Source organism: Ochotona princeps, chromosome 2 (assembly GCF_030435755.1).
Source record: "Ochotona princeps isolate mOchPri1 chromosome 2, mOchPri1.hap1, whole genome shotgun sequence".
NCBI classification, from domain to species: Eukaryota; Metazoa; Chordata; class Mammalia; order Lagomorpha; family Ochotonidae; genus Ochotona; species Ochotona princeps.
The window spans coordinates 65,503,526-65,528,701 of NC_080833.1; the positions used below are offsets into that span (position 1 = coordinate 65,503,526).

The following is a 25,176-nucleotide window of genomic DNA, read 5'->3' on the forward strand; positions in this document are numbered from 1 at the left end:
ACTTGGGTTCTCCCCACCTCTCCCCAAACCCTCCCACCATGTGGATTCCTCCACCTTGTTGCATAACCACAGCTCAAGTTCAGTTGAGATTCCCCCATTGCAAGCGTATACCAAACATAGAATCCAGCATCTTATTGTCCAGTCAAGTTCAACGGCTTCTTAGGTATACCCTCTCTGATCTGAAGACAGAGCCAGCAGAGTATCATCCCAGTCAATTGAAAGCTCCAACATACCATCAGCAAAAATTTACATCATTATGGAATTAATTGACATAGTAATGAGTAACCAATATGTTAAAAGTAAATGCGAGTTCCCAGTCACCTTCTGTGACCACATCACCTATACTTCAATTTTAGTTTATACACAACATATAACATTCAAAACATAACATGTTATACATAACATCATATCATCTTAAATTAAGGCAAACATGTGGTATTTAACCTTTTGGGATTGGCTCATTTCCCTTAGCATTATGGTTTCCAGTTTGGCCCATTTGGCCACAAAGAACTGCATTTTGTTTTTTTTAAATCAAGTTTCCCTTGCTGTCCTGGCGGCCGTTGGCAGCTGGGTTGCTGAAGGGGTGCCTTGGTCTGGCTCTGGGGCAGTGGAAAAGGGGGCGGAGAGGAGAGAGAAGAGGAAAGGGCGGAGGGTACCCACGCCCTCCACCCCGCCCCGGCTGAAACGCCCTTAGGTGCAGACCAACCGGAGCTGCGGAGCGCGCCCGCCAGGTTCCGAGCTAGGGGAGCGCGCGGCGGGACAAGCGGAGAGCCTCCAGCGGGAGCCCTAGCAGGGGCGCGGTGCTGAGCTCCGGGAGAACTGCGGAGGCGGTGCGACCCGGTGCGCCATGGCGAACCGAGCGCTGGACTCCTCTGCTCACTGGAGTGCCCAGCCGGCGAATGCCAAGGTAAGCGACTTATCCAGGGGTCAGATTCCCATGCGTCAGCCTCCGAGTACTCTACCAGAGCCGGATCCTTTGGACGGTAACTGCAGCCGGCGGCCACTGGCAGCAAGTTTGGACCAGTTTCCCAGACTGGAGAGACCCAGGGAAGGAGAAAGGCGCTCGGCTGAGCTGTCATCCGAGCTGCGCTGATGCCTGGGGAGAAGGGATCTCAGAGAAGGGTGATAGGCATATAGAGATGCCCTTCTCATTTCCTTTCCTGGGGTCTTCTGCGGGCAATGCTTGGAGTAACAGAGTATGGCTGGCATAGACCTTGGGCGCCCTCCAGGGTGGGAAGAAAAACAACCCTCTGGCGTTTGAGCAACTGTAAAAAGTTTGAGCAAGTTAATAGGTTTAAGGAGGATGTTGCAAGCAGAGGCCTGGGGGCAAAAGTAGTGGTGGTAACCGGTGAAAGTCAACCTGTGAGTAAGGCCTGGAGGAAGCTGATGCCCTAGGGTCAGCTCAAGCGTCCCTAAGTCTGGCTGGTCCCAGGAAAGGCTGGCTCCGAAATCCCCAGCATCCCGGAAAGCGGCTAGGGAAAACGCTGATCAAATTAGTTCAGTCGGGGTGGCTGTGGTCATTGTGTATCCAGCGTCTGTGACTCAGGCTGCAACGCCTAAGGAAGGAGCGAGCGACAACTAAAAACTTTGCCTTGGATGTTGCTACTCGGGAGTTGTGAGCTAAACTCTACGTGCGCAGCTGTACACAGAAGGTTCGCCACCTGCCTTCACCTTCATTTCGCGAAGTGACTTCAGTGTAGGTGGTTAGCTGCATCCTCGCAGTGATTCACCCCTCAGTCTCCCCACGGTCTGTGAATGTAGGATTTGCTATTATTTGAGGTTTTAGAAGCATAGTCATAAAAACACCATTTAGCACCAGTGAGCTCCCTCGTTCCCCTCCCGAAATTTTGAAAGATTGTTAGCTCTGCCTGACCAAACAGGTGCAATAATCTGCAGTCCACGGCCACACCCATCACAGAGGAAATGGCAGTAACTTTGAAAGCTTGGTTGCTTAAAAGCTTTAATATGCTTCAGAAATCCTTATTAGGTGAGAATCTAAAGCTTGTCCACAAACTTGTGAATTTTACAAGTTTTGAGGTCCCTGGTTTCAAAAGGGCGTTTGGAGGGCACCTGTTTGCAGAGGGGACAGAAAGGTCAACTAAGGGGTCTAGGGTGTGGCAGCTTCTTTACCCTCCAAATGAATATAGAACCACAGGCAATGGGTACTGCCTTCAGTATGATGCAACCTTGCTCATGATAGGCTAGATGCATTGAGCCCCACCACAGGATACTGGGGGCACTTCAGTTTTAAATGTCAGATGAGCAGAAGTGTGGTGTTTATAATTCCTTTCTCTTTATGCTACAGATGTCTGGACTGCAAGCCTGCACAGTTTTGAGAGGGAAATGACTGGAGTGTCCAGCTTTTATCTTCACGACAATGTCCATGAACAATTCCAAACAGTCAATATCTCCTGCAGTCGGGCTCCTCTCAAACTCAACCTGCCAGACGGAAAACAGAATCTCAGTATTTTTTTCAATAATCTTCATGTCAGTGGGCATCTTATCAAACAGCCTTGCCATTGCCATTCTCATGAAAGCCTATCAGAGATTTAGACAGAAATCCAAGGCATCATTTCTGCTCTTGGCCAGTGGTCTGGTAATCACAGACTTCTTCGGACATCTCATCAATGGAACTATAGCAGTGTTTGTGTATGCATCTGACATGGACTGGACCCACTTTGATCAATCAAATGTCCTCTGCAGTGTTTTTGGTATCTGCATGGTATTCTCTGGCCTGTGCCCACTTTTTCTAGGCAGTGTGATGGCTATTGAACGCTGTATTGGAGTCACCAAGCCAATATTTCATTCCACGAAAATTACATCCAAGCATGTGAAAATAGCATTGAGTGCCGTGTGCTTGTTTGCTATCTTTATAGCTTTGCTGCCCATCCTTGGGCATCGAGACTATAAAATTCAAACATCAAGAACCTGGTGTTTCTACAACACTGAACATGTCGAAGACTGGGAAGACAGATTTTATCTTCTACTTTTTTCGTTTCTGGGGTTCCTAGCCCTGGGTGTTTCATTCTTGTGCAATGCCATCACAGGAATTACACTTCTAAGGGTTAAATTTAAGAGTCAGCAGCACAGACAAGGCAGGTCTCATCATTTAGAAATGGTCATCCAACTCCTGGCTATAATGTGTGTCTCCTGCATTTGCTGGAGTCCATTTCTGGTAAGAATCTAAAGTTTTGACATTTCTTCTTCCTTGGGTTTCTCAGTGTTCAGTATCATCTGTTGTCTGTTTTGGCATTATTGGTCATGTAGTTTTTTAGCCATCATCTCTAGCTGAAGATGAAAGCTATATATGACACATATGATGCTTTTTTTCCTTACAAGCCCTAAATTGAAATACGTGTGGTGAACAATAGTTTTAAACACAGTTATTTGCTTTGCTATAGTGAAGTTTTATTTGACATATATCTTCACTGTATTGTATATGATTAGTTTATGAGAGAGGGAGGGGGAAGGTGACCTACATTAGGATAGATTCTAGTACATTTTGGTAGAAAGTCACACAGACTTAATCTGTAGACATGCCAGGTTAGTTATTGGATTATGAGCTTGTAATGATTCAGTTTTGACTCACAGATTGGCAATGGATTGAGATGCTTGACTAGTTCCAGTGTACTGTATGGGTAGTTGAAATGAGAAAACCACTAGTTCTCCAATCTAGGAATCATGCAGGGAGAAGTATGATTTCAAGGAGTTCTGGAATTCTTTCCTTTTGTCTTCATTTCTTTTTTAAAAACTTAATTTTTTTTAATATTTTGCTTTTCATGATATGGTTCCTGAGGCTCAGAGATTTCCCCTTCTACCCTCTCCAAACCCTTCTGTGCCACCGTTTGCTGCTATATTGTAACAATAGTTTAGTCTCCCAACAAGTCACAAGTCCATCATTCTACTTTTTAAATGTATCCTGACATTGTAGGTATAGAGGATGGTGTAACGTGTAACAGTTAACTCTATCTTGACACTAGAATGCTGATCTTTTCATTCCTTTTTTTTTTAAAATCATCATAGCTTTATTTGGAAGCAAAGGCCAAGGTTAATGAAATAACAACAAATACAAGTTATATTGCCCTCTAGATAGAAAACAAAACAAAATAAAAATGATACTTACAATGGATTTTAATTTATGATGGAGACATTTGACTTGATGATGGAAAGAGTGACAACATGCTATGAAAGAAGAAAAAATCTTTCTGCATCAAATGTAAATGACAGCAAACTTGGATTTCATGCCTTTTCCTTAACCGTGGGGAAGTAGGCTTGTCTCCAGACATGGTGATACAGGTGTTACAAAGGTAGAAGCTGGCAGAAGTAGGCATGCTGACCAAGGTCAGAGTCATGACTTACATGACCAAATGAGGGTAGTTTTACTAATGAATTTTTTCTTGCCCCCTAAAATCACTTTTTTCCTAAAAATTGTAGTCTGTTCAGTTTTAAAAAGCAATCTGAATGATTTTGAGACATATAAAGTTAATGAAAGTTGATGCAACAATTGGATTCTGTTAGAGATGATTTGATAAAGAATTTCAGCTTTTCCAATGTCGCTTTATGTTTTTGCTTCATAGTTAAGATTTAGCTTCATGTTTAGACTTATTTTGTATTGTTCTCCACAGGGAGAATGATGCTGCCAATAGCAATTTATCTTTTTGAGATTTGCTTGTCTAAACCCAAGCAAAAGACTGCTCTGTGCTTGTAGGATAGATATTTGAACTGGGTACCAGGGACCAATTCTGACAGTTGGAAGCACTTCAGTGTTCATTTTTGAAGACTTTCATTTCTCCAACTTGAAAAAAAAAAGGAATTTTCAGAGAGAAATGCGTCTTTGCTTTTTTTTAGTGAAGTTTTGAAGTAAAACAGTTCTTAAAAAAAAAGCGAGTCTGAATGAATTGAAGTTAATATGGAAATTGTGAATGGATTACAAAGAATGAGAAAAAAGAGGTGGCTAAACATATTTAAAGAAACTTTTAATGAAAGTCACATCTTTGCAGCATGCTTTAAAACAGTGATGTAATATAACAAAACAAACCAAATAAGCAGTCTGGGCACCTGGGATAGTCACTTGCATTTTGATTTTTTATTTTGTTTGAGACGTTTATTCAGTTCTGAATTTTAACTTTGGTGGACCACCTACTGTAGGATGATGGAAGGAAGCAGAATATCAGAATATTGCTTTGGATATTTTGAATTTATGTTTTTCTCTAATTTCCTTTTCTGACCTTTTGGTCTCTTGCACTGTTAGAATGGATATTATGATCTAATTTACATTTTGAACTTCCCAGCAGAAACATAGTTTTATTTTTATGAAGCATCTTCTGAGATCTACTTTATCTACTTTGCTTTTACAAATTACTGATTTTCTTCTCATACCAGTGTATGAATATTTCTATAATACTTTTAAATGTAAGAAGTTTTCTGTAGTAGCTACATAGTAGATGTGCCACAGATATTCCTTGCTGCATTAATTTTTTGAGTTGTTTTAAACCTTCTTTCTATTCCTGGGTTCATTTGTGGAGACTTGAGTCTTTGTGGTAGTTTTTGAACAAAGGATTTACAACTTGTGCGGTTTGGATACAATTCCCTTGATGATTAAGTTAAGATCATGGGACAGCATAAAAGGAATGCTAGTTAAAACAAAATACCAAGCTTGAGAACACCAGTGTAACACCCAACACCAACTTCTCTGTTGGAATATTTCTTTTCTTTATATAGGAGAATTTACATAGATGTTGATGACTGTGTTCTTTCCTATCTTGTTTGTTAAAAATCTTCCTGCTTTACAAAATTCCCTGAAACTCGTGGAATATGGTTTAGATGTCCTCTAATGGGGAAAGATTCCAGATCAATCCCTGCATTATCCTATGTGCTTTTTTCTGTGATTAATGAGACTGAATTGTTTGTTCTGCAATTTGAATGATTATCTATCTGCACACAGAGATCAGTATCTAATGTCATTTTCAAGTCTCAAGCTGGAACAAAGGTAAAGGTACCTACACCACAGGAGGAAGTAGATAGGGTACAGTTGATGACCTCTCTGCTTGATTCGCATTGCAGGACAACACTTATCAATAGTGGTATACAGTTCTGAATTACTTAAATTTATAGGTGATGTTGAATGACTTTTGAAGTATCTTGTACAAAGCTAAAATGATAGACATTTTTGTTTATTTAGTAGAGATTTTAAAAAGATGTTTTAAGTTAAAAAAAAAATAAACACAGTGGCAAGTGCAGGGAGCTCACATCCACCCTTTTACTTTCAGTTATCTTTAAGGTTTACATCTTGCCTTGAAGTGGCAGATTTGTTGCAACTGATGTGCAAATGACCTTGCATTGTCATTAATTAAAGCCTACAGTTTACATTAGGGCTCTTTCTCTTTGCTGGGTGTTCTGTGGGTTTTAGTCTCTGTGTGATGACATGTACTCACCACTACAGTGTGAAAAGAATACTTTCATTGCCCTAACATTCTGCTGTGGTGTTTGAAGAATTTAATGTATTTTATTTTTCCAAAGGAGAAAGATGTGATCCGTGCATTGCCACCCATCCAGCTGTTGAGGTTTAGATGTGTATTACATACATTATATTTATTTAAAATATAATTTGCTAATGACTTCCTTTTAAGCTTAACAAATACCTGGGCTTTAAAGTTGTAAATGTGACTAAATCATAGAAACTCATTTCATTACAGTCCCAGGAGAAAAATGTAAGAAACTTCAACAGGCATTTGTGAGCTTATAGCTTCAATTTACCAACGAGTTAATTCCAAAAATCTTTGAAAGTCAAACCACTGCTCATGGAGTGGTCTCCTGTGCTTCTGGAGTGAGCCTCTTTTTCTTCATAACTAAGTATTGGTGACATTCTATTGATTTTTCTTTTGGGAAGGAAGAAAGGTTGCTTCTCAGAACTTTGAAGTAACCTTTATTTCATATTTTTTCTATCTTTTTATGGGTAATATTTCCTTCTCAATGCTTCATTTCAAGAATATGTAACCTTAAAGGAATTTATTATTTTTGCTAAGCATATTTTGCCAAATTGGTACAGCAATAAATACTTGTTGACTGGTTGACTGTAACTTAAGCAGTATGAATGTCAAGAGATTGGAAATGATTGACCAGATGCAGATTCTGAGTTTCCTAGGTAAGAACTAAGCAGATATGAAATTAAATGGTAATTTTTAATTCAGTCTTTGAATCAACCACTAAATACTTACCACAACATTGTTAACTTTCGCTTCTGTTTTACTAGAAGGCCATATGTGTGTTCTGTCATTCTTTTGGGATGGAAGACCTTTTGTGCTTGAAAAAGAGGCATAGAGTACAGGAAGGGTAAAGCGATTTCTTATGTATATGAGTTTACTCAGGTGATATCCTCTTCTGTTTATGTAGAATCTGAGCTGAATTTTCTGATATTGTTTCTCTTAGGCCAATAGTTCTAGCCTATGTAGTTAAATATCACCTGGCTACTAAAGTGTTTGTCAGATACAGATCAAAGAACTGATTGGCTAGTAGAACTCTGACTTAAATTCCTAAAGGTACTGATAGTGTAACAGTTAGCTCTGAAGAGGGCTAAAGGCAGGAGATAGGGCAATACATAGTATAGCACATTCTATTTGAGTGATATAAGCACTTTGCTATGTATTTGCCTTAAGCACTTTGCTTTACACAAAAAAGTTGTTAAGCAGATGTATGTTATGTGTTTTAAATAAAAAATATGGAAAATTAGCATAAATGTATATAAGCACACATATGTAAAAATCATTTCAAACGATTCATCAAAATATTACACTGTCATTTAATTCTATTTTTCAAACTTTGAAACTCACTTGCAGTTATAGTATATGTACCTCTATATTCTATGGTATATGTTATACATACATATAACTGTGTATACATCTCTTTATGTGTGTGTATATATGTAAATATATATAGACATGTACACACTCAGAAAAATAAACTGTTAAATTATTCCTTCAATTAAAAAAGTATTAATTAACCAATCTACTATTGCATCTGATTACAATAAACAAGAGGGCTTCTCAGGGAAGGGTGTTTAGATTTTATTAAGACACTTAAGTCTATGTCAGAGTACCTGGGTATAATTTCCAGCTCTGGGTTCTGAGTTTAGTTTTCTATTAATAGAGGCCCTGGGTGGCAGATTTGACGACTTAAGTAGCTGGGTTCATTCCACTTGTATGGGAGACCTGGATTGTATTTCCAATGCCTGTTTTTGACTCCCACCTAACCTCCGACCATTAGGTGTATTTTGGGCTTGAGTTAGCAGGTGAGATTGTGCTCACTTGCATGTTCTCTGTTTTTTACTATCTCCCTCACAAATACAAATTGTATTTTATTTCTTTTTCATTGTTATTTTAAGATTGATTACATGAGTGCGGGGGTTTCAGACCTATCTCTGTTTAGGGTGGATGGGGTTGGAATTGGGCAAAAGTTAAGATAAATATTTCAGTCTTTTCTCATGTGTCTGAGGGAAGGGAGAAGGAGGTGTGCACTGCACTGATCCTTGCTGTCAAACTACATCAGTGTTTAGGGATAGAGATAGTCATTTGATGTCACTGTGGAGATTCTGATGTGGGAAAGAATGGTTGGGGGTGTTCTGAGTGGTCCTTATTGTTCTGAGAAGTTTTTGGCTTTGATACACTGGGGGTCAGAGGAGAGAAATTCTAAGGTCTGTTTGCTGGTTCTGTCTACCTCTGTGTGCCTACAGTTCTAGGAGCTTGCTGTGAAGCCTGATCTGGAGCGTTATTCAATCTGTCCTGCTTTCCATCTTTTGATGAGGTCCTCAACCCTGTATGGACTTAGATGAGCTGGCTATGTTGTCTTTCATAATCATCTGGGTATGCTCTGTATACTTGCACAAGAATCAGCAACCAACATGGCCAATTCCTGCTACTTGTACCCTGGTTTCAGAATACATGTCCTTGTGATTTTCCTGAGGTTAGAGTTTGAATACAGACATCCAGCTGAGGAGCCTCCTAAAATCCTCACTTGGGAGGTCCTCAGACCTGACTTTCATGTACACCAGATGGTGCAGGGTAAGGTTCAGCTATCTCCTGCACCAGCCAGTGCACATACCAGTGGGTGCATCTGCCTGGCTAATCCCACCCCAAACTCCAGCTATCATCTGAAACAGAGGATACTACAGCCCAATCCAGCTCAGCACATCCATGCCTGGTTCTTGCATGTACCAGCAGCTGCTAGATGCTGCAGCCCAGTCAAGATGACCTGAAAAACCCTCACTTGACCTGCTCTCAACCCTGGCTTTCCTGCTTTCCAGTAGGTGCAGTGGCTTAACTTGACCTGCTCCATCCCCAGCTGCAGTTCTATGCACTCGTGGGGAAATCCCAAATAACCTTCACCATGCCTACTCCCCAGGCCTGGTTTTTGTACATGTCTCTGGTGCTGCAACCTAGCCTGACTCAGTCCACTCCTTGTCCCAGCTTTTGCTGGTAAGTGCTTCTCCCAGTTTAGCCTTGCCCACCACATACCTAGTTCTAGCCTGTTTTGGTTGGCACTGCAGCCTTGCACGGCATGGCTTGCCTTCAGCCCTAGCTCTTGCACGCACTGGCAGGTAATAATCTAGTAGGAGTATCCCTGAAGATCCACTACCAGGCCCAACTCCAGTCCCAGTTCTTATGTGTGCTGACAGGTGTCCCTAGTGTCAGCTTTTGCTGGAGGGTACTGTGACCTATTCAAGCCCAGCCCATCTCCATAAGCATCTCTTGCATTTGGGTGGATGCTTTGATCTGACCCAGGTAGGTCCTCTGGATTCTCCCTTCTGATCTGCCCCATCTTAACTCTCTTGATTACCTCCAGTTTTAGTGACCTGGTTCATAGTAGCCCCTAGAACCAATTTCTGTACATGTCAAACAAAGTCTCAGTTCTTGTTCTGATCTGCTGCCAGATCCCCTTCTCCAGGCAATGCACTCCTCTGTTCCCCAAACTCCCATGGTGCACCTCTGGCTGGGGCACAGGACGGGCAAGTGATGTGGCACCCAGACTCCAAAAAAATTAAAAGAGCTAAAAGCAGGTAAACTAATGGTTTGTATTCTTAAACACGAAATAGGCTCTTTAGAAATGTAGTTTTTTGAGGTTGGGTGAACATAGAGTAAGTAATGGTATGTCAGTGACTGACTACCTGGTGGAGGAGAGGATCTGAGAGATTTGAAAGCACATTGTTGTCTAAAGCACACACAAATTCTTCCCACACTTCCTGGGACTTTCTTTTTTCTTTCCTTTTTGGTTATTTGGAGATCACCTTCTCTATTTAGACTGTGTTCAAACTATGCTTCCTCCTCTCCTTTCTCCTCCTTTTTTTTGCTTTAACTGTTTGTAGAATCTAATGGTAAAGTATGCATTTCTTCATTTGTCTGGTTTAGTGTTGATTGGTTTTCACCCTAGCATGCAAGGTCCTTGAGGAAGGAGACTTTTCTGATAGCCATTCCTGTCACATAGTTGGGTCTGTACATGTTTGCAGAGTACCTTTCGCATTAGATGGCTCAGCTGTCTTCTGTACTTTTTTGTAGACTACTGATCAAGTTGGGACGTAGTTAGAATGCCCCATAGATAACTCTAATACATCTTTTCAAATTTTTATTAATGTAAAGAGAATTGATTTCAATACATTTCATAGAGTTCTAGGAAGATAACCATATTTCCCTCCTTCTCCCTTAAAACCTTTTCCTTCGACTTTTTCCTTTTTGTTTTACCATAATATAGTTTGAGTTACTTTATAATCACAGGCAAAATGCCCCACTAACCATAATGCTTAACAAATAAAAAGTGGAGATACTGTTCCACAGAAGCATAGACAAGAGCTACAAATAATAATGAAATCATAAGATATCAATTTTATTCTTATATAGTGGTGGTTTTCTTTTTTTTGTAGTTTACATTAACTACTGTGTAACACAGAAACATAATATTTTTGTCATTCTGGGACTGGCTTATTCCACCAAGCATAATGGTTTCCAGTTATATTCATAAATTTCCAAAGATGGGATTTCATTCTTTTTTAGTGGCCCAGTAGTATTTCATAGTTTATATATACCCCATTTTATTCTATCTAGTCATAGTTGATGAGTATCTGGGTTGATTCCATATTTTTGTTATTGGGATAACTGTTGTAAACATGAGGGATACAAATGATGTTTTCATATGTTGATTTAATTTTGATTGGAAAAATTCCCAGAAGTAGGTTGGCTGGGTCGTATGGTAGATCTATTTTCAGATTTCTGAGGAATCTCAATACTGTCTTCCATAACGGTTACAGTAATTTACATTTCAACCAGTAGTGCATAAGTAGTCTATGGAGGGTCTGTTTCCCCATAGCGTTGCTGTCTTTTGTTATTTTTTCACCTTTTGGATAATAATGCTTCCAGCTGCAGTGAAGAGAATTCTCATGTTTTTTTTTTTTTCCATGTTCCCTAGTGGCCAGTGGTCCTGAGCATTTTTCTCATTTGTTATTTGGATTACAGAAGTCTGAAGTTGGAAAGTCAGGAAGGCATCTCTTCAGAGATCCCATAAGTCAGCTTCATTTGGAAGCAGGCCTGGAGAATCCTGGATATTCAGGAGTTCACATCTCAGGCTAGAACTTATGAATGTTGCCAACATGTTCAGAACTTTCATGGGTAGATTAATTGGCATTTTATTTATGTGATATTACAATGATTTATTTAAACATTTCCTTTGTTAATCTCAATGATTTTTAGTGGCTGGGATCTATGTTAATATTTTGTATTTAATTTTTAAAAATAGTAGACTATCAATAAACATTTATTAAGTTAACAAATCCGTAACCATTGATTGAATGGGAAGCACTGAGGGCAAACAAAAAGTTTAGGTATTTGGATGATTTTTGCCTTAGCCTTTAATAATGTTGTTTCCTCGTCCATAACACTATAAAGACACACTTCTCCCCACCTACCATTAATGTCTTTAGCTTTATTGGTGCTTTCTATTAAAAGCTTACTGACAGGATCAAGAGGAAGAAGTTACTTTGAATAAAGACATTGCATATTTGTTGTCATAAATGAAATCTGTGAGATGTTGAATTTAATCTGAAAATGGATTTTCTTTTGTAATGTCTCTACCAACCACTTGAGTAAATATGTATACTTCATTTTGTACTGCTACTCAGAATGAAAGATAGTTTTTGTATTTACAGAGGAGTTATTCTCAGAAAACCAAAGAAACATTTTTTTGTGATTACCAGGACACTCCATGTAGATCCCCATTCAGATGTATCTTGCTCTGAGAATATTCTTTCAGCTGAAGGCAGCTGCCTTGTGTGTGATATGTTCCCAGCTCTTGGGTCATTCTGCATGCAAGATCCAGTCGATGTAAGGGTACCGAGCACTTGACCTCTTGACTGCTTTGCTTCTTCTTGGAAGAGCCAGTCACATTCAGAACTTGTTGAGCCATCCGCTGGGGCCTGCCCTTTCTTCTGCCTAGTCCTCCTTCCGTTTCATACTCTTCAGAAAAATTCCTACATGCAGATAATTATCTTAAAGTTTGTTTTTGCAGTATCTATCTTAGGACAATCTTCCAGAAGCCTTTTGGTTTATAGCTCATCTGCATAGAAAATTTATTGAGCCATGTATAGGCAATGTAGGTAGACTTAAACTCCCTCCATGGAAGTTTATGATGTACTATTGGCCCAGCAAAAGTCAATCAGTAAAAGAAAGGCACTGTTTTTAGAATTCACACAAAAATCTGCTGCTTTGGATGAGCATGGTGGTCTGGAAGACTTTGTTATTTTAAATTCATTGACTCTTGGGCAAAACCCGACTTCCTGTTTTTGAGGGAAAAGACTTATAAAATTGCCCAAAGATATTATAGACATGAAGACAACACTTAAAAAACGTTACTGGAATGATTTATGTGTAAATGAACCAAAAACATGTGAATTCAATTTATACCCTCATGGATATAAAAATCTTCTGGTGTAACATGCTTTGGACTTTTAATTACTCTGTTACCATTAAAAGAACAATTTAAAATTTGCTATTGCCCCAAATCCTCTGGGTTGCCAGTTTAAACTTTATTTGCATGAGCCTAATCTTTTAGGCATTTATTATGCCTAAATATTCAGTTTGAGCTGATATATCAATGTCATATATTTCTATCCATGAAATCTTCACTAAATAGGAGCATTTTGTCTTTTGAGATTTGGATGTCTTTCAAGGCCTGTGTAAGGATTTGTTTCTGTCTGTCCAGTTGCTGGGTGTAAGGGTGTGAATGCCACAGAGGAATGGATACAGTTGTGGCTTCCACAGACAGGGAGGTAGTTTTCCACACCCCTCTTCAGCTATTGAATTCCCAAATAAATTCAGACTGTAGAATGCTGAGATGAAGTGTAACTGTGGTGTGATGGCAAAAGAGACAATTTTGGATCATGAAAAACCAATCATTTTAGTATTTTGTCCATAGTCTCAAGTCATGCATTGCCTTGAGAATAAAGTAGTTATTCAGAATACATGACATGAGTTAATCTCACTTCCTCTTCACTGTGACCTTGGGTTACTCTAAGCTAATTCTGCAGCCTTTGAATTGATAACAGTATTTACTCAGAGGTACTACTGTCAGTTTAGTTTAACCTCTCTATTAAATTTCATAACCAAGCAAATGACAATACCAAAGATACAATAAAATCTTAAAATGCTCCAAAACTCTAGTATTGCTGCCTGCTTATCATCTCGGTTTAGTTCTTGTGCTTTCCATCCTCTCCTTTTCCTTGTGATGTTTGGGATCCGGTCAGGAAGTTAATTGCTTAGTGAAAGTGAAGGTACACAAGCAGAGCCCAAAAGTTTTTCAAGAAGATCTAAATAATCACATTCCTATTGCAGCAACACCAGCAGCCAACAGTGGTGGTGTTTGCTTTTATTATTACATACTCCTGTATTCCAATTGCATTTATGCTAACAGCAGAGGAACAGAAGCTAAAAGGAAAAGTAAAAATCATTGGAGACACAGAAGGTAGGAGTTGGGGAAGAGAAGAGGCACAGTGATGAATGTTGCAAAAATACTGGCTGTGTAAATTGGAGAGAGGCACTCTCATATTTTAGGAACTGGAAAAATGAACTTTATTTCCAGTAATATTTCTTTTCATTGTGGAATATTGAATTTCATATATTACGAGTTATTTGAAAAGGCACAATGTTTTGTTTAGCTGTAAAACTTCATCATAAAAAATACAAAAAATTTAAAGAACTTACAAATTCTTTCCAGACATAACCACTCTTAGCATTCAAGTTACTATTTTTTCTTCATTCAAAAGGGAAAGATATTATTTTAATTATTTGGATGATATAGTAGGTAAAATGTTTTTCTTTTATTCATTGGACATTTATCTCCTTTTTTGTTGTATAAATACTTACATCTTTCTAAATGATTTTCAAGATGCTTCATTTATGAAAGAACAATGTTGATATATAAAATAACTAAGACCAGTTTTTATAAAAGCAACAGTTTCTCCAAATTCAATATTTTTCTTTTAATTTTTAGAAGTAGTAAACCAATCAGGGTTCTTTCTTGGAACTACTTTTTCATTTTTAAGAAGTATTTTTTTCAGGCTGCGATGATGTTAGTATTGTCTGTTGCTGTTCTACCACTTTTATCCTTTAATTTTCTGTGTCTCCATTTTTACTACTTTTATAATTTACTTTGGTTTGATTTTTAAGTTTTTAATCTAAATTTTCTTTTGAATACTTAACTGGTTGCTCCAAAATAATTTATTGAATGATCTTTCTGCACCTGTTTAAATCCCTGCCTTTACTACATAAGAAACTCTGACGTGTGTTTGAGTCTTTCTGGTTTCCTTATTCCATCCAATTGATTTATCTCCAGTTTTATGTATAATTAGAAATCCTTTGAACTTACTTAGGTATTTGTGTAATTTATCAATTATGAGTGATCCTTTCTGAAAAATGGTTTATGTTTTCTATAATCAAAATAATATTTTTAATAAAATTTAGTTTCTTTATGATATATTATGCCACTTTTATTCCAAGATACTGAAATTTCTTCTTAGTATGAATAAAACATTACTTTCTTTTATTTTTCATAAAATTATATAGGAAAGCAATGAAAAAGTTATTATAGAAAAAGTCACGTCATGTAACTTTTAAAATATTTTTTTAGATTTATTTTATTTTTATTACAAAGTCAGATATACAAAGAGGAGAGACAGAGAGGAAGTGGAGCTGTGGGGATTAGAACCGGTGACCATATGGGATCCTGGCACGTTCAAGGCAAGGACCTTAGCCACTAGACCACGCCGCCAGGCCCACATCGTGTAACTTTCACTGTTAGAGTATAAAATCCAGTGACCGTTCAATGTATGTGCAATGCTATGAAACTATAACCTGTTTGCACAAAATAATTTCATCACATAAAACGAAAATTCATACACATTGTGTTTAGTGAAATAAGCCAGTACCAAAAGGAAAAATAACCTGTGTTCTCTTTGATACAACACAGTCTTAAGGCAAGTTACAAAATAAATAGATACGGACAATCTAGTATGCACATATATCCTCACTGATATAATGGAGACCTGCATACTGGAAAGTAAAGTTATATTGCAGTATGTGTCTCTACTCCTGAATAAAAGTGGAATTCCCATTTTGAAACATGTAAATATATACTTACAGTATGATACTATATTTTCTACTTTTACTTATACCTTCCACATTATGATACATTTAAATATCAGAAAGTTAATCTTGTAACTGTCAAACGTACTATACTACTATGATAATTCAGGGAATAATATAAAGGGAGGGAGAATGTGGAGAAAGGAAAGAGAGGCGGAAGGAAGAACCACTATACCATGAGAGTGTATCATGGCAAATAATAAATGAATAACTATATAAATATACGGGTTTCTCTTTTTATTTTTTCAAAAGGAAAGCTCATAGTCATTAAACAGTAATTCCAAATTCTGCTCTGTCTTATCAACCACTATTGGATGTCTCTGAATTTTATTGTTCTGGATATTTTGCACAGCTTACACAAATGTGACCTTTTGTGTCTCATTTCACTTAATGTAATGTGTCCAAAGTTTGTCCACATTACTGCCTATGTTAATAAATCATTACCTTTTGTGGTAGAATACTAGTCATTTGTACGGTCATTTGTGTTGTTTGGCATTGGGGGTCCTGTGATAATGCTACTATGAATATTCATGAACATGTTTTTGTTTGAGTACCTGTTCTCAACTCTTTTGAATACATAGTCATGAATGGAAGTGATGGGTCACACAGTTGTTCAACATTTTTTGAGGAATTGTCAACGTTTTTTCACAGTGGTTGCACTATTTTGCATTCCTAAGGAAATTTGTTAAAGTTTAATTACATTTTCAGCAACACATTCTTGTTTCAGCTTTTTAAACTGCTTCAAAGGATATCAAATGGTAACACGTAGCTTGACTTGTTTTTAAAAAGTATTCTTGATATTAAGTATCTTTTTATGTGTCTCTTAGTCATTCATGTATTTTATTTGAAATATATTTTTGTGTTTAAAAGTTTATATTGTCCTATCATATCTTGGTTTTACTTTCTTTTTTCTTTTAGAGCTATTTATTTATTTTATGTAAATGGAAAAGATTTCATGTACTTCATATATACAGTTTTAAAAACTTAGTAACTAGTCTCCCATTTTTAATACTAGAATTATATCAATTTCAAAAAAGCAGGAAATTTTTTATTATGCATCTGAATAGTTCAACTAAGTTGCATGTTAGCTCTTTTGTGATGATTTGACATCATTTCAATATAGGGCTTTGGACAGTTTTATTGTTTTCTGCTTATTGATTCATTTGCACTTTCTGTACTGTTAAACTCTCGTTTTGTTTGGGACGGCTCAAGACAAATGGCTTAGGAAAATCTTCCAAGAATATTTCTATAACCCAGTATATCCTCTGGATTTGCTGAAATCAGAAATTCATGGTTTGGGAAAAGCTAGAATTGCATATGAAGGAAAGAACTGTGTGAGTGAGTTCTTGTTTCTCATTTCTTAGTATAAATGTTTATTTCCAAATTTTAATGTAAAATAGACTAATATGTCTACTGTCAGATCAATCTGTTGTGAACAGAGAATTCATTTTTGATATATTAATCTTTCTATGCTTCTACATATGTTGTAACTGTTAATTTCAAAGTTTTCTCATGTACTGTGTGCCAAATAATTGTTAAAAGCCATACTTTTTAATCACTTTGATGGTCTTTATAAACTTTAGTAGTTTTTAAGTTACTAGAGGACTGTGGTTAGTCTTTTCTCCATTGACATTCTTAAGACAGCTAGGGCAAACTCTTAATTCTCTCTCTCTTTCTCTCTCTGTTAAACATATATTTAACCAACAAAACTCAAGGTTTTAAAAATCTTTTGAAAATTTTTTGATGCTTTCCATAATACAGTTTTGTAGGTATAGGGATTCATCCCCTCTTCCTTTGTCCATTTCCCCTCCTGCTAATATAATGAATAAATATACATGTACGTTAAATATAAAGATGTTCTGCTGCTAGAAAGAAAGAAACAGCAAACAGAGATCTGTCTTTTAAGAGTATCTCTAAATTTCTTGGCAGGCTGCTCTATGATATGGATGTCTGCTTGCTTAGTTTTGGATTGTGTGGGTTTCCACCTGGTTGATTTAACAAACCATTTGAAGTTGGCTATAAAGATGAATGGATAACTTGTTTATCTATATTCAGGTTCTTCCTGAATAAACATTGACATTAAAATGTAATAATTATCATAATGCCCATTAAGATGCACAACTTTTTTTTAGACATCTTGGTTTGTTTTACTTGGTTGTCTAAAACAAATTCCAATCAATACAACTCATCCAGACCCGATTTACCTGCTGAATAGCATAAAGAGGCCAGCATCTCGTTAATTACAATGACTAAACCAGTTAAATTCATTGATTATAATGGACAAAGTAAAAAACCTCAGAAATGCTGACAATTGTCTGGTACCACCTAACCCCTGTAGGTCAATGCATTCCTGAAATGTTTTAGAATCAAGGATGATGGTCTCTCTGTTGGAATTATCCCTGGTTTTTCTGATTTCTGGAAGTTTCTGAGATCTGTGAGCAGCAGTCAGAAGCCTTCTTTGTGGTGGGTGGAGGGAAAACACTTGGTTTTGTGTTCCCTACTGGGTGACAGGCTGTGCCACCCAGCTTGAAGAAGGACATGGGGATTACTGTGCTTTCAGGTTCACAGGAACAGTGAGTTGCAGTTCACCACATCTTTTGCAGTTATAATTGGAATACTTACATATGGATTCCAGTTACTAGACATTTTTTTCTTTCCACAATTGCTTAAAGAAAATCCAATGTTTTATAAATAAAATTCCAAAATTGCATGGCTTAAATGAAGTATAGTTAAATGTATGTGTCATTGGTGGCTAAAAAGAATTTTATGTTGCTATAGTATAGTATACTGACTTACTGATTCAGTTCTGATACTCTTTTAAATAGGCGATTAAAATTCTGAAAGTCTTCTTTTTTTTCTTTATTTATGTTTGTATTATTCTCAAAGAAAGCTGTACTATTATTCTAGTTCTTTTAATATCTCCCTACTGTGGATAAAATGTAGATCTAATTCTGTCTTCACTCAGAGTTTATGCTATTTGTTTTATTATCTCAATTAATCAGAGAATTCTTTTTGTTGTCAAATCCTGTGTATTGACTCTATTTCATGTGGTGCTTGGTACATTGCTTCAAAACTTTCAAGGAAAGTGAAGTTCTTCCTTTAGATTCCTTCTATCGGAAGTGAAATTAGTGAAAAAAACAGCACCCCACAATTATCACATAGAGTTTTATCTTTTAAATATCACTTTATAAGAAAAGGATCAAAGAGTTTCAAAATATAAACTGTAATTGCCTCTGTGCAGCTGTTAATATATGTCAGATTGGGTTTGTAGTGCTTTTTGGGTGTTATTACATTTTCTCATATATTTCCTCAGACATGGAAAATGTTTATGTGTGTGCAGATTTAGAAGGTTTATAAAAAGGTTACTAACAAAAACACTTCCCTGTATTTGGCATCATGAACACTTATCCAAGGCGAGTGGTTAATATATGTGAAATTTCACTTAAAATGATGGTATCGTCAGAGCTAGGTTGAGGTTATGAGAAAGATTGACAGGAAGGCAACACAGAGATATTAGATTGACTAATATGTGAAAAAAGAGAAGTATAATTGAAAGGAGAATTATTTTTGTATTCTGTTGTGCTGATTATAGGCTCAAATGAAAGTAGTCTTTGAATAAATTTAAAAGGGCCACATTTTTTTTCAAAGAATAAATTCTGGTTCTCTTCTTTCCAGGGCATTGATGAAACCCATAGTTGCTTTCCTGCTTTGTCTTTGACCTACTTAGGTCCTAATTCATCTGAGTAAATTGGAACATTTCAATCTAAAAAATAAAACATAGAATAAAACAGCTTCATTAATTAGCAGAGCATGAAAAATAATTTAGATTTTGTAGAGATTTTTCTGTTTAGCCATGGAGTAGTGATGTTGCCCTTCTGTCCTTGAAAGGTTAAGATGCCATTCCCAGGACAGAGGCCAGTGCCTGCTGGGTTGGGTTGGGTTGTGGGGGATGGAACAGGGAGGAGGGCAGTTAGACTTTGATGGAGACCAGAGAGTTCAATGAGCAGCCAGTTGCTGGAATCTGATAACAAAGCAGACTTGAATCTTGCGAATGTGTTCATCTCTCATCCAATAACCTATTTATTATCCTCAGTGTCTTACAGAATTTGATGACTTTGTTACAGGAATACTACTACCTATTATTATGCCCACGCATATTGGCAGTCAGAGGATACCACAGTTCTTGTTTCTTATTTTTTTTTTCACAGCCTAGGATACGACCTTAGCAAGAATTCACTTTAAAAAAAAAGCACTTAATGCCACCACTAGTAACATCAAGGTTTATTTGTGTCAGTGCTTTGCATGTGCAAGCTACTGCTCTAGGTAGTGACAAGGTTTTGGGATAATTTGAGGAGGGGATAAATAATAGGAACACAAGCAGATGCACAAGACGTTATAGGTGCAACAACTCAGCATAGTGAGACTATTTTAGGATTGAAAGTGGAGGATTGGGGCCATTGCTGTTCTCAACAGGCTAATCTCCGCTTGTTGACCCTGACATCCCATCACAACGTAACTTCTCTGCTGTTGTAACAGTGGAGATTTTAGTGGACATTTATTTAGTTAAGACAATGTAGTTACCTAGCTTCATTTTTCTTTTATTCTAAGTAGTGTGTGTGTATGTGTATACCGTATCTGATATACCATTTATTTGAAGTTTAGGCATTTTTGGAATAAAAAACCCACATTTTTAACTATTGATTTTAATACCATAATTCCTATCATTTGAGCTGTGTAAAATATGTACAGGACCTGTTTTTTGTTTTGTAGTATTTTTCTGTAAGGCCTATTTTAAAATTTGAGTGATTATTTCCAGGAAAAAAAAAGATAAATGGCTGAGCTTTAAGTAGCCTAGGCAGATGTTGACTTGAGAAGTAGTTGTGCTTTCTCAGTCAAGGTACATCACTGTTGTCAAGATTCTGGAACAAGCAAGGAAGTGCCATCATCCATTCCCCAGTGAACAGGATTCCTTTATAGCTGTTCATTTATCTACCAGTTATTTATCATTCACCTACTATATGGAAAGACACCTTGATTTCCATTGGCTGTGTCAATGAACCTCATCATCACTGGTGTGTTCACAACACTGATCATGTTGAAACCCTTCTGTTCTGGAACCTGTGTTTCTAATTAGGTTCCTATATCCTACTGTATCCAGAAATTTCTTAGCACTTGAGTTTAAAAATGCTGGTCATGTGGTCTTTGGCAAATTATTAAGGACATCTGTGAGCTTCCAGCTTTAACTTCTGGAAGATATGTGTAATAAAGTGACTACAGTGTAGATTACATCAAATGATGCATTTTCACCTGATGTCTGGTAAGCATCTAATGAAAGGTATAGTTTAAGTATTATTATTCTCATCACAATTTTGTCCTTTATTAAAACTCAGTAGGAATTTTAAAAAGCAGCTATAATAAACCACCGACGTGACACATGGGCTGCATGGATATATAAACATAACTAAGTTTGCATCCAAACCTGAAAAGCATTAGTGGTTTATTTGAGAAGTATGAAGAACACCAGATCTATTACAAATAACAACAACAACAACAACAACAACAAAACTTGTGAGCAAGTGCCCATGGGTTTTAGATGAACACCCTTGCTGAGAAACCCATCTCTGCTCATCCTATGTGGAGCAACCAAGGGCTCTTGAGCACAGCCCCTGAGTTCTGGTTCATTGCGGTCTCTGGAAGTATTTGAATTTAGTGGAGCAGTCATTCCTTTCTAGCAATGCAACTGTACTTGGATTTAACTATTGAGTTATACATTTATTTTTTCCCCTGATTTCTTTGCTTAAGTTACCACATCCTTTTCTCACACTTGTTTCTTCTCCATGAGTTTATAATCAGTTTTAGACTTGTCCTACCTCCTTTCTTTTCACAATGTGTTTTTTAATATAAACATGTTTAATAAGGTCAGTTCTTCTCTAGGATACCAACTAGACATGATTGCCTTTTAGGATTTGTGGCTTTTGAAGTTCAGCATTAAAGGGATTTTAGAGTTTTCATTTCACACTGGTTACACAGCTGGGGAAATCTGAAAGTTTGTTCAGCCCGTCTTATTTATGTTGAAAATTTACCTGAGTGAAAAGCCTCATTATTTGTTGGTTACTTGCATTACACCATCTCTTGCTTATTTCTGGGAAAAGTTATGTTCTTCTAAATGAGGCCAATTCTGTGGTATGATTTGCAAAACCTCTGATGGATACAATATCTTCCATATAACTACAGAGGAAGGTTTTGGGTTTTGAGTATTGCACATACCACGAAACTTGGTAGTTGGATGGAAAAAAACAACAGAGAATTTATATACTGGAAAGGGGATAGTGGCTTTGGAGCTCTAGGTTTACAAGTAGTGCAAGAAAGAAATTTCCTGAGCCTTTGCTGACAAGCTAGTAAGGACATCAACAGAGCCCTCAATGGTCATTTTCAGACACAGCTTTAGGATTATTTAAGATCTCATTTTAGTGGTTTGAGTGGATTGTTGGTCACCGTTGGTGATGATTTTCTTTCAGTTTGAGACTGATTATGACCACAAAACGCATCTCCAGTGTCTACTTGATCAGTGTTCATGAAGTGAAAATCATCTGACATTTTAAGCTGCTTTAAAAAGTTTTTAATTTACTTTTTATTCACTTGAAAGAAGATAAAGTGAGAAAGAGAGAGAGAGAGAGACAGAAAGAATGATATTATGTTTTAGTGTCAGTCTCTAAATATCCTCAACAGCCAACAAGGCTGGGGCGTGGTTAAAGCCAGCCCAGGAATTCAATCTGAATCTCCCATGTGGGTGGCAGATACTCAAGTGCTAGAGTTATTACTTGTTGCCTCCCAGGATTCCTTTTAGGCTGCTGGAATATGAAACGTAGCTGGGATTCAAACCTAGGCATTCCAAGATGGGATGCAGGCACCTGGGATGACCTGCACATTGCAATGCCTATCCATAAGCTTTTTTTCTTTAAATAATAAACTGACATACTATGCAGGTAAACTTTGTTAGAGTTTTTATTATCTTTACTTCTCTTTTTGCTTGTCCCACAGACAACACAGGATGGTCAGTCTTCTAGGTGTGGGATAGCCATGCAAGATGGCTTTTTAAAATTTTCCGTTCTTAAACTATACAGGCAAGGTTTTCGTTCCTCTATGCTACCTGTGGTGCTTGCTCCTTTCAATATTTTATTTTGTATTTTCCTTTCTTATGTTTTATTTTTAACAGGTACATAAAAATTGTACATGGATATGGGATATGATGTGACTTACTACACGTGTATATATAAGATGATATTTGAATCAGGATAAATGCATCTATCTCATCAAACATTATCACTTCTTTGCAGTGAAAACAAAATTCTTTCTTCCAATTTTAAAAAATCCACATATTTTAATGTTATCTGTACTCTTTCTACTATGCAATGAAAACCCAGATTTCCTTTCTCTTATTTGACTACAATTTAGCACTCACTAATCAACCTTTGGCCTTCAATTCCTTGGCCCTACTTTCCCTAGTCTGTGGTAACCACTATTGCACATTAAAATCCTAAGGTCAAAAGTTTTAGATTCTGTTTATAGTTGAGGTCATGTGATACATTTTCTTCTACGTCTGCTTTAGTTCACTCACATAATGACCTCCAGCTGCATCCATGTTGTTGCAAGTAATAGGATTTCAAATGCTTTTATGGGTGAATAATAGTCCCATGTGTATATGTACCACACTTTATTTATGTATCAGTTGATTAGGACTAGGTTGTTTCCATTTTTTGGCTGTTGTGAATAGTGTGGCAATAAACGTGGAGTGCTGACCACTCTTTGGCAGATGGAATTCATTTTCTTTGGGAGCACACCAGCAGTGGGATTGCTACTACTAGTGGTAGTTGTATGGAACCTCCATACTGTTTTCCACAGTGGCTGTGGTAATGTGAATTCCCAGCACTGGTAGGCAAAGGTTTCCTTTTCTCTATCTCTGTATCAACAATTATTATCTCTTGTCTCTTTAAAAAGAGTAAAGCAGCATTACACATAGAAGGAGAGACAGAGAGAGAAAGAGAGCTCTATCTTTTGTTTCACCCTCCAAAAGACTTCGATAGCTAGGACTGGAGCAGGCTGTAATCATGAGCCTGCAACTCCATGCTAGTCTTCCATGTGTGTGACAGGCCCAAACACTTGGGCCATGCTTTGCTGCTTACTTAACCAGGAACTGTATCAAAAGTAGAGTAGCTTAGACTGGCTTGGTGCTTCCACATAGAATGCAGGTGCTGCAAGTGTTAGCTTAACCTATTGTACCACAGCATTGGCTCAACCCCTTTTTTGTCCTTTTGATAATAGGCCTATCTAACTGAAGTGAGGTGAATATCATTGTGGTTTTGTTTTGTACTTTCTGAATGATTAGAGATGTTCACTATTTTTGCTTTCCATGTGCCAGTAGACTATTTTTATGTCTTTCTATGAAATGTCTGATTTGTTGCCCAATTTCTAATTGTATTTTTTTCTATTGACTTGCTTTGGTTTCTTAATTATATTTAAAGATTTTTTTAATTTTTAATTTTTATTTGAAAGGCAGGCTTGCAGGGAGTAGGAATGACATAGAGGCCTTAAATCTACAGGTCCAATCTCTAAATGGCCACAATAGCTTGGGTGAGTCAGTCTGAGGTCAGGGGCCAGGTGCTTCCTTAGGGTCTCCCAAATGGGTGCAGGGACCAAGAAGTTGAGACATCCTCCAGTGCTTTCCAAGTTCATAAGCAGAGAGCTGGATAGTAAGTGGAACAGTCAGGACACGAACTGGTGCCCATATGGGATGCCCACACTAGAAGGTGAAGTATTAGCCTATTGAGCCATGGTATAAGAACCTCGAGTTCCTTATGTCTTCTGATTACTAACCCCTTTAAAGACAGATAGTTTGCAAATATTTTCTCCCATTTTTTTTTAAACCTTCGCTCTTTTACAGTTTTCTTTGCAGAAAATTCTTTGTTTGAGGAAATGCCATTTGTCTTAATTTGCTCTTGGGATTTGCTCATTCCGAAGTCTTGAAGCACATCCCCTGTGTTTTCATCTTGAGGTTTTGTGTTTATTATTGATACTTTTAATCCATTTTTAGTTAATTTTTGTATATGATGAGAAATAGGTGTTGAGGTACAATTCTTCTGCATGTAGGCATCCAATTTCCTTAGTAAAGAGAATGTTCTTTGTCCAGTGTATTCTTTCAACTGCTTTGTCAGAGAAACAAAAGTATAGAATCTCTACATTTTATTGAAAGGCCAGTTACATACAGAGTGAAGAGAAGAGGAGGAGGAAGAGGATTAGGGGGTGGGGTAGGGAGAGAGAGAGCTCTTCCACTGGTTCATGCTCCAAATGGCTGCAGTGGCTGAGGCTGGGCCAGGTTGAGGCGAGGGACCTCATCCAGGTGCTTCACATAGGTGTCAGGCACTCAAGTCCTTGGGTAAATCTCTTGCTTTGATTTGGAAATGGAACAGTCAGGCCTCTAACCTGTACCCCTATGGGTTGC

The 25,176-nt window shown here is 37.4% G+C and overlaps 1 protein-coding gene across 1 annotated transcript in view; it reads left to right on the top strand.

Moving 5' to 3' along the window:
* Window positions 1-826: 826 nt before the first annotated feature.
* Window positions 827-25,176, top strand: part of PTGFR (prostaglandin F receptor) — a 38,769-nt gene continuing 14,419 nt past the window's right edge. The window contains exons 1-2 of the mRNA XM_058660878.1: window positions 827-907; window positions 2,306-3,175. Of these exons, the coding sequence (XP_058516861.1) occupies window positions 2,378-3,175 (798 nt within the window). The 5' untranslated portion in view covers window positions 827-907; window positions 2,306-2,377. The remainder of the gene's footprint in view (window positions 908-2,305; window positions 3,176-25,176) is intronic.